The sequence below is a fragment of the Scatophagus argus genome, chromosome 1 (assembly GCF_020382885.2).
Source record: "Scatophagus argus isolate fScaArg1 chromosome 1, fScaArg1.pri, whole genome shotgun sequence".
Taxonomy (NCBI): Eukaryota; Metazoa; Chordata; class Actinopteri; family Scatophagidae; genus Scatophagus; species Scatophagus argus.
In genome coordinates, this window is record NC_058493.1 from 15803893 (window position 1) to 15813871 (window position 9979).

The window sequence follows — 9979 nt, forward strand, 5'->3', positions numbered from 1 at the left end:
ACAACCAGTGAGTGTATTTTCCAAACAGACTCAGAAGCTATTGACTGGGATATACATACCTAACAATGTGAGATTATTGTTGTTGAATTTGTGAATGTGTGAGTTTGAGTTTTCTATTAAAATAATTTGGTTCAGTCAGTCAAAAATATTGATTTATGTCAGTTTAATCTATTGAGCCCAGCACTGAGATGACATAGTATCAATGTGTTAATTTAGAAAGAATAATCAAGATTTGATTTGGATTTTGATTGAAGTCCAAGAGTTGTTGTGGACTGTAAGCACCAGACCTGCATCAGTATTTGAGGGTCTCCATGACATTTATGTGACCATTGAACTTGTTTGTGCAGACACACACTTCACCTCAGACAAACTGACACTTGAAAACAGTCCAGGTAGAAACAAACAGACACCAGGGTTGGTTCAGTTTTATCTATAATCTCTTGAAACAGCATGTTATCTAAGTCTAATCTATCATGAAAATAATTGATTTTGCTGGGTGATTTGACATAAAAACGATTATTTCTGAAAACAGTCTAGTGACAGACTGAACACACTGAGTACATGAAGTGCGACTTTTCAGCTAATCAAACACGTATTGCAACAATGCAGGAACATCTAGAGCTTTAGTCATCGTTGTTTTGTCCAAAGTTTGGTTTCAAACTGGCAGTTCTGTAAAAACTACATTAAAGAGAACATGTCTTACACTTTTGTATGGAAAATGGAGAAGATCTGAATGAAAGATCTGAGGTCATTTTATACCTCTCAGTCACTATCAGCACATTGTAGCATGACCCCTCCCTGTTCATACCTCTGCTCTTTCACAATGTGTTCGATATACAAGTCCAGCCCCCAGCCAATCAGGATATCCAAATCCCCTTTATCCATAAATCATTACTTCCGGTGTGCCCTCTCTCCTTCTGTACAGTACAGTAGAATGTGATTCCCACTCTGATTTCAAGCCTCAGGACAGTAATGTGTCTTCTTTAAAAGAGCTTCGGCACCCACAGACAAAAGGATCTCACCTTCATACTACATTACCAAAGTTTCCCCCACCTCATCACCTGTGGGAGAAGTGCTGACTCATAGGAACTACAATGTCTGTGGTCAAAATCCTGTGCTATATGCTGTTAATGTATCATCTCAATGAGGCAAGGAAAGTCAAAGGAAACAGAGCAGGTGAGTGAAATGTTTAAATGATCTCATGAAAGTGGGATGAAAGTCATTTGTTGCATTGATCGAGCTGTCTTTTATTAATGGATAAATAAATGGAGAAAACAATCCAGAATACATTTGACAGGTCGATTATAGTCACACATGGTCTTAGAATTGGATTGGTATGTCACCATAGCTCAAATATAAAACCAATATAAAATCCTTAAATATAACTGTACGCCTCCCAATCAGCCGTGTCTTACTGTCTGTTCCTATATTAAAAACAACAAATTATCTGACAGGGGGCCCGAAACTGCAGTTTAAAAACTGGACATTTAACGTTCATAAATAAAATAAAGCTAGAATCAATTTACGATTTACTACAGTGTTCTTTATCTGAAACTGCGTGATGTTAAGTTTTCAAGACATCAGAGTTTTATGGCTTAACATTACCTCACATGAAAATATCCAGTATGTACAGTGAGTAATTTTACACACGGTTTACTCAAGCCAGGTCAGTTTTATTCCTGTAAAGCCAAATCAATACAGAAGTTATCTCAGGGCACTTATCATACAGAGCAAGTCTAAATCGCATTTACAGAGACCTAACAAGGTCCACTTTGAGCACGCACTTAGCAACAACAGGCAGAACCCTCGAGCAGAACAGGGCTCTGTGTGGGCAACCACCTGCCTTTGGGTTATTGACTCAGAGCTGTGTGTGACATGAGGTGATATCTCCTGATTTCTTCACATCTTGTTGTTGCTTGATTGTTTAGTTTTGCATCAAGCAAATCTATACGATACGTTTCACATCTTAAACATCTTTAAAATCAGCGGTTCCCATCCTTTTTTGTAAAACTAGATATAAATATATTAAATATTTAAATATCAATTGTATAATATATTGAATATACCAGTGGATGTTCTATTTTCAAACAATTGAACTGTTAATGTTTTGTTCATTTTGGCTACGTTTGCATTTGTATCACAACCATATGGAGTGGCAAAAGCTTCACATTCTAACCTTTTATTCATTAATGTTAGTGGTCTGTTTCAACAGTGACTCTTTTTATTCATAACTATTTCATCTCCTCTGTTCTCTTGCTAACTAGTCTTCACATACTCTTGATCAACAACATTGAAATTTAAATGTTAAAGTTAACTCAATATGTGAATGTATGAATATGGATATGGATTCTTTTCAATTTTTTTTGAAGTTTCTTATTTAACTAATTGAACTACTCTACAATTTCTCCATGTACTCACTGGCATCCCTGGTTGGGAATCACTGTTTTAAACAAAGAAAATGGAAATGGAAAGCACATTCTGGCACATGTTGCTTTCTGCATTGAAAATCTGTTGAATTATGAGACCATTAATATTTTCAGTTGAAAGATAAATGAATTGTTACACCACTGTACAATACATTGTGGTGGCTGTTGCAAAGATATTGAAAATACACAAACTGCTGTCAAATCTGTACACAGGATTTTTTTTTCCCTGCTCAAATCCTTCAACTCAATCCTCAGCTCAGTCCCTCAATCAAGTCTCTTTCATTGGGTGGTTTAGAAAAAATCCTCAAAATAAAAACAACCCAAAGTTTATTGCCAAAACTGTATTGGACTAATTACAGTCTAACTCTTACGCTCTGTTAATAATGAATCATACTGTTTTTAATTGCTCTCCATGTTTGTATGAATAAACAACAAAGAGACACGCCAGGGAAAATGTGGGATTTAATGAGCAGAAGGGTGGATGATGGCTGGATAATCAGTTTCACTGCTTTCACTGTGGAAATGTTGTCATCATGGGCTTCATTTCAGCAACCAGGGCTCTTCAGATAGCAACTGAGTTTTGAGGCACCTGGGTTTCTGCCATAATATTAATACATTAAAAAGTTATAATAATAAATATGTTGGACATGAATCAATGACAAACCATAGAGGATACATAATGATAGATTTCCTTGGAGGAGCGTCTATAAAGTTTGTGAGTGAGACTTCTGAGGTTTCCGGGCTGTGGTTTTATACATGTTAAGGGAGGAGGAGTTCATGTAAGAAATGAAAAGAAGAGCCTGGCTTGATGGGATTTTTTTGTAAAGGGTTATCTGTGCATCTGCCAGTGAGGTCTGCATGACCTGGACACGCTGTGAAGTGCATCTGAAAGGGCTTTAGTCAGTCAAAATGGGCCTCCACAGAAATTTACTCTCAGATAATTCCATCAATACAAAAACTGAAATATTTCTTCTACTCTAGAGTGTAAAAATGAAGTGAATTTCAGTGCATCATTTATTCACATAAAGTAAAACACTGAACATATCCAGTGGTGCATCGTGTTTTGATAAGCAGAGTAAGCATGAAGAAGAACAAACTGATTACTCGTCTGTTGTTTGGTTTCCGAGGTGTAGAGGATACAGTGCAGAGGGGTGTCCTGAAGGTAAACGAGCCACATGTTAGCAGTTCAATCTTCAGGCTGTTTGCAGAAGGTGAGGACATCTGCACACTGGACCCTCTGCAGCTGCACACTCTCACCTCCTGTGGCTTCAACAGCAGTAATCCCCTCATCATCATCACTCACGGGTGGTCGGTAAGGTCAACTTTCCTTCCACTTCACTGAATCACTGGATACAAAACACGGGGCTCGGACCAGTATGGGGATGTAGCTGCTGGCATAGTTTCAGCTCTAAATGTTACACAGAAATTGTGTTCAAATCTCTGACATGCACAGAAATAATAAAACAAGAACTAAAAATTCACAGACTTATATAAATCTGAGATCGATTAAACTGAACAAAATTTTCATTCACATCACTGGGCCCAGTTTATGCACATTTCAATCTTGTTTTTCCTAAGGTGGATGGTATCATGGAGAGTTGGGTGCTGAGGTTAGCCACTGCCCTAAAGACAAATCTAATGGACGTCAATGTGGTGATTACTGACTGGCTGTCCCTGGCTCACCAGCACTACCCCACAGCAGCACAGAGCACCCGCACCGTCGGAAAAGACATAGCTCATCTGCTGCAGTCACTTCAGGTCAGTGGAAATTCTTTAAGTTGGGTCAACACTGTTAATTTAGTACATTTTATACTGAAAAGCCAACTTGCATATGCTTGTCATAAAACCCAACAGCGACACTACCAGTATCCACTTAGAAAGGCTCATTTGATTGGCTACAGCCTTGGTGCTCACATCTCTGGATTTGCTGGAAGCTATCTGGAAGGTTTGGAGAAGATTGGGAGAATTACAGGTGTGTTTCTACTCCTAAATTAAATGTAATTTGCCAAAGCATATTTTGAATAGTGAACTTGTGTTCTATAAGGGACTGAATCTTAATTACATTTTGTATCTGTCCAGGCCTTGATCCAGCGGGGCCACTGTTCGAAGGCATGTCTCCGACAGACAGACTGTCTCCTGATGATGCTGAATTTGTGGACGCCATCCACACCTTCACTCATGAACGTATGGGCCTCAGTGTGGGCATCAAGCAAGCTGTGGCACATTATGACTTTTACCCCAATGGAGGAGACTTCCAACCAGGATGTGACCTGCAAAACATCTACGAGCACATAGCCCAATACGGGCTGCTCGGTATGATACAGAACGCGCTCAGAAAATATCAGCACAGTACATATACCTGTATACTTATACTATATAATATGGTTATCTGGGGAAAAGCTCCATAAGTGGCCCCAAGAAGCTGTTATATTGATTACAACATCAGTGTTGGACATAAAGAACATTTTTTAATTGGGTTGGGTTTTATATTTGTAGCATTCCACTTTTGGCTTTTGGTAAACTTTGTTTTGTCACAAATTGAAAGTCTGGCCTCGGGGTGATGCTATGAATGATTTGAGGATGCTGAGAAGAGTATGAAAAGCACAGGAGAAATCACAAGTCAAAGAGCATGAATGTGCTCTGAACATTTTATGATGTTCTGTCCCATTGATTTTGATATTTACCTGCCCAGTGGCATTAGCAACATCTATGGGTACAGAAAACAGAATTAAACTTCTGAGAACCATGAATATTCTCAGACAATTCCTGACAGTCTGTCCAGTGGCAACTTGTGATAAGAATGAACCTAAATATTTTAACATTTCTACATCTTTCATCGAACAAATAATCGGGGAAAAAGCCAGGCCTTACAGTTACTCCTAAAGGATACCAAAGCTCATTTTATTTTTTCTTAAGACCTGTATGATTTGTTGTCAGATTGAAGAGTGTTTTTGGTTTAGGTCTCAATATTTTCCCCTTCTGAGAAGAGATGCCATCCAGCCTTCTGGCAACCCTGCATGCCAGAAAGCTGGATGGCATCTCAACTTCGCATCTGAGGAGCAAATGCACAACTCCAGTGACAGCAGTGCATTCTGCTCCTTAATGGCTTACTGCTTTGCCTCCCTCCCTCCGCTCTATCATAACAATTTTTTCTTAATTGGTCTTGCCACCTCAAAACATTGGCTTAGAGGGAATATCTTGGGCACCAATTCATCTTTTGCTTATTGACAGTTTATCTCTGTGTTCAGGCAGATGAATTTAATTTGCTCCAGTCTAACACAAGTGGCTCTGGGATTTATGGTGCTTTTCAATCCAAAACACATCCGCATAATATGACAGTGAGAGCCACATTAAAGCATCTGTCACCCTCAGGAGTTAATTAAGAACATGTGCCTTCCTCCATTCCACCCGTCCATCCCTGTGAGCTGAGCTGCCTCCAGGCTACAAGAATCAATTCAGAGAAAAGGCCTTCAGAGCAGAGCAGTACCAGACATAATGAGATGCTTTGAGGAGATGTGACAGAGGGACAGTGTGATAGATGTCAGGCTTTGGTGATAATGAAATCAATCCACATATAATGATCAGACACTATGATCAAGGTACTCCACCGCCTCTTAATCCACAGGAGAATGTGTTGCATGGAAATAATCAATTATCTAAACAAAACAAAAAAAAATATCAATGCCTCATTTTTTGAAGTGCCTACTTAATGTCTAATGTCTCTTTATTTCCTGCAATAGGTTTTGAGCAGACAGTGAAATGTGCTCATGAGCGGTCTGTCCATCTCTTCATCGACTCTCTGCTGAATAAAGATAAGCAGAGCATGGCTTACAGGTGCAGTGACAGCAGCGCTTTTGACAAAGGCGTCTGTCTGGACTGTCGGAAGAATCGCTGCAACACGCTAGGCTTCAATATCAAGAAGGTCCCCAGTGGCTCCAGCAAGAGGCTCTACCTGAAAACACGCTCTCGGATGCCTTACAAACGTATGTGGCTGTCCTTACTTCAACCAAACACTTTTACACATGTCTAGTTATTATATACTCATATTTTAGACCAGCAGTACAATCTAGACTGGTCATCTAAGATGGATGCTCAAGGTGATGACGTATTTTAAAAAATACAAAGGTAATGGCGTATGTCTTCTTTAAAGAAGTAAAGTAGGTATTGTGTAGCCTGATATAGCTTATTCTGTAAATTCTGTAAAGAACAGTACTTGAATTTTCATTCCATTTCCATTTAAAAGTTTCTGCTACTTTACATTTTACTCCACTACAATTCACAGGCCAATATAAGCAAAAATTAGCCCAACCTTTACCAGCTGCAATACTAAAGTGGCAAAAAAAGATTAATGCTATATAATTATAATAACTATAAATAACTATAATCCAGTAATACATTGCAATACATTATTTTGAAATGGGCCAATCTGTGTGGTGAGTAACTTTATTTATGACACTTTAAGGATATTTTAATGATAATACTTCTTTATTCTCATTTAAATTTGAATTTAACCCTAACCCTAACCCAACCCTTTCCTACACCCTAAATAAGTAAAGTATGATTCATTGTTCTACCACTGAGGAACAGTGAGAGCTGAAAACAATATATAGTTAACAACTTTAATCTGTGAGAAGCTATAAGACCCCATAAAAGGCTCTGAAGTATATCGCTCACGTAAGTGTCAGTAAGTCTTTGAATTCAATGTGACTATATTATTTATTAAAATTGGTTTTGTAATGTGCTGGCTGACTGGCTGTGAGTATCACCAATCACCAAAACTGAATGGGACACAACACGTCAGATTGACAAAATGCCAGGATATACAGAAAACAACTAGACTACTTGGACTGCTGTTCTGTCTTCACCTTTCTTCTTCTTCTTCCGTTTCTGGTTGATCCATGTCTGCAGTCTATCATTACCAGTTCAGGATCCAGTTTGTCAACCAGATGGAGAGGATTGAGCCTTCTCTCACCGTCTCCCTCACTGGAACAAAGGAGGACAGTGGCGACGTCCTCATTGCTGTGTGAGTACTGTATCGTCTTCCATCAGGCTTACATTACAGCACATCTACGCTCAGTGTACTCGCTCTTTGACACATGCAATATGCAGCCGGGCTGTAAAGAAAGGAAGCACGTTAAGGGGAGCAGCTGACACACATGGAAACAGCTCGAGCTGTTGCATGAAAGAGAACTATAAATGGAGATGATGGAGTAAATAATTTATTCAAAACACTTTTCCCTGACAGCAGCATTGTCCTTCATGTTCTGTGTGTCAAAGAATCTCATCGGATATCTCATGTGCTGTCCTGCTGTAGTTGGAGTTCATCACAGCTTTGCTTAGTAGTAAAGAAATGTGAGAGTCTGTGAGAGGATGTTCCCTGCTTTAATAATCTAACTCTGCTTTGTTTTTGTGCCATCCTTTTAAAATCTAACAGCCCTGAAAGGATTTGGGGTAATAAAACCTTCACCTTCCTGATCACCCTGGACAGAGACTTAGGGGATCTAATGTTGCTCAAGTTGCACTGGGAAGGATCAGCACTGTGGAAGAACGTGTGGAACCGGGTGCAAACCATCATTCCCTGGGTCGGCCCAGAGAGAAAACCACAGCTGACTGTGGGCAAGATCAGCATCAAAGCAGGCGATACACAGAAGAGGTACACCTCTACGCTGCAGGGCAGTGGTGATAGAAGTACTCAGATGATTTCAAGTAGCAATATGTCAATATAAAAACACTTCATTACTTTATAAGTTCCTTCCTTAAGTTCCATTCATTGCATTCAACACTGTAGGGTTCCATAGGTTTTAGTCTAAAAGTATAAAAAGTGAAAGTACCCTTAATGAAAGAGGGTCCATTTCACATTTTTATTTTAATAGCTGTTATATATTCAGTTTCATTAGTGGAACATTGTTATCTTTGTGTTAAGATTAGTATTTATTAGCATTAGCATGTTAATGCTTTTTTTTTTTTTTTTAGTTATTTTAAGCTATAACCGGTAAAAGTGGAGCTAATTTTCAATCATTTAGACGATTGATAGTTTAATCCATCAATTTATTTTTTGAGAGAAAAAAAAAAAACACACAGCAAAGTGCAGGTCAGTGTGAGCAAAGACACAAGTTCTCTTCTGACAACATATCATGCTTTACTCCCCAAAACGTTGCCAGCTAGCTGGCCTCATCCGAGTGGTGCCTGAGGTTGTGATTGGTTTCTTTTCATACAAATAGTCAATACAAAATACAAAGTGACTTACAAGTATGACAACTCCAAATATGAGCAACATTACAACCATCTCTTCACATTTTCCCTCATACATAGTAACTTGAAGAGATGGTCGTTGAAGCTCATCATACTTCTGGTACAGAAAATGTAACCAGTGGAGTGAAAAGGACTTTATTACTACTATGACATGTAGTGGAGCAGGAGTATAAAATACTGTCAAGTCAAAAGGAGAACTATTTTTATGAGTATTAGAGAATTATTACTACTTCAGTTTTGTTATTAAAATATATATTTCAGAACTTTAAAGCACATACTGACACATTCAGTAAAGAACAAATGCACTTGTTTTCAGATACAATAATATTTGCAGTATCCTACTCCAACAACAGGAGAACCTCATGCATAGACACAATCACAGACATTTAATGCCACCTAGTGGACTGTTGCGAGAACAGGATTTGAGTCATGTATCATCATTTGTCTGCAATACTTCACTGTGCACTTTGTTACTACCCCATGTCAACAACATTGTCTCTGCTTTCTAGGACATTTTTTTGTGCCATGACAAATGATGGACAAGAAGTTGAAGTGTCACAGGACAAAGTGTTTGTGCGCTGTAAACAAGACACACCAGAACAGCGGAGAAGGAAGCACGGCAGACGTGTGACAGTTTCTTAATCTATTCACATCTGAAGGATGCCCTAAAGGTTCACAAGTGGATGATAAATCTGCACAGCCTCTTCAAAGTGAGAAATGATTAACAAACAGTGGGGAACTGAATCCTGTTAACTAGCACCTAATGTAAGTTTGATTATTTGAAGTTATTACTGAGCATTGCATGTGATCTTTACACCAGCTCTTGACATTACACTCTAAAAATAAGCCCAGGTTTACAAATGTCTTTCAGGTGTATAAACAGTTGAGGATTTTCCAATTCAAATATTAACCAGACTGGACACAAAGTCACTGACCTTTTGATGATAGGATGTACATTTCTACTTTAAGAAATATTAATCTCATCATTTAAAACGTGCATTACTTTCCCATATAACATCATCTGTTAATCAAACCAGATCAATAAATATGCACTGTGTTTTCTAATCTGTTCTGTGGTCTGTTTTCACTGGTCACACACTGATAAACTGATTTATCCCCAGAATGTCCAAGACACAAGAGAGTAAATCTCTACAGCGTGGAAACGGTAAAATTATATGTAATTATATGTAATATGTGGCTAAAACTACTTATACAGCAAGTCAGCTTGAAAGTCAAAACTTAAACAGTACACGCAGAAATACACTAAAAAGGCAAATCTTTAGCAGGTGGTTTCAACAGAC

The 9979-nt window shown here is 38.5% G+C and overlaps 1 protein-coding gene across 3 annotated transcripts; it reads left to right on the plus strand.

Annotated features, from left to right (window-relative positions):
* Positions 1-901: 901 nt before the first annotated feature.
* On the plus strand, positions 902-9743 carry lipca (lipase, hepatic a). Of its 3 annotated transcripts, none has more exons than XM_046386516.1 (9): positions 903-1176; positions 3554-3738; positions 4005-4184; positions 4281-4398; positions 4506-4739; positions 6167-6409; positions 7335-7449; positions 7861-8079; positions 9188-9743. In XM_046386516.1, the coding sequence occupies exons 1-9, from the start codon at positions 1095-1097 to the stop codon at positions 9318-9320; spliced, it is 1509 nt and encodes a 502-aa protein (XP_046242472.1). In that variant the 5' UTR covers positions 903-1094; the 3' UTR covers positions 9321-9743. The 3 variants fall into 3 exon arrangements, with proteins under 3 accessions (XP_046242490.1, XP_046242472.1, XP_046242481.1); XM_046386525.1 differs by having other exon boundaries at positions 905-1176; positions 3560-3738; XM_046386534.1 differs by lacking the exon at positions 3554-3738 and having other exon boundaries at positions 902-1176.
* The last annotated feature ends 236 nt before the right edge of the window (positions 9744-9979 follow it).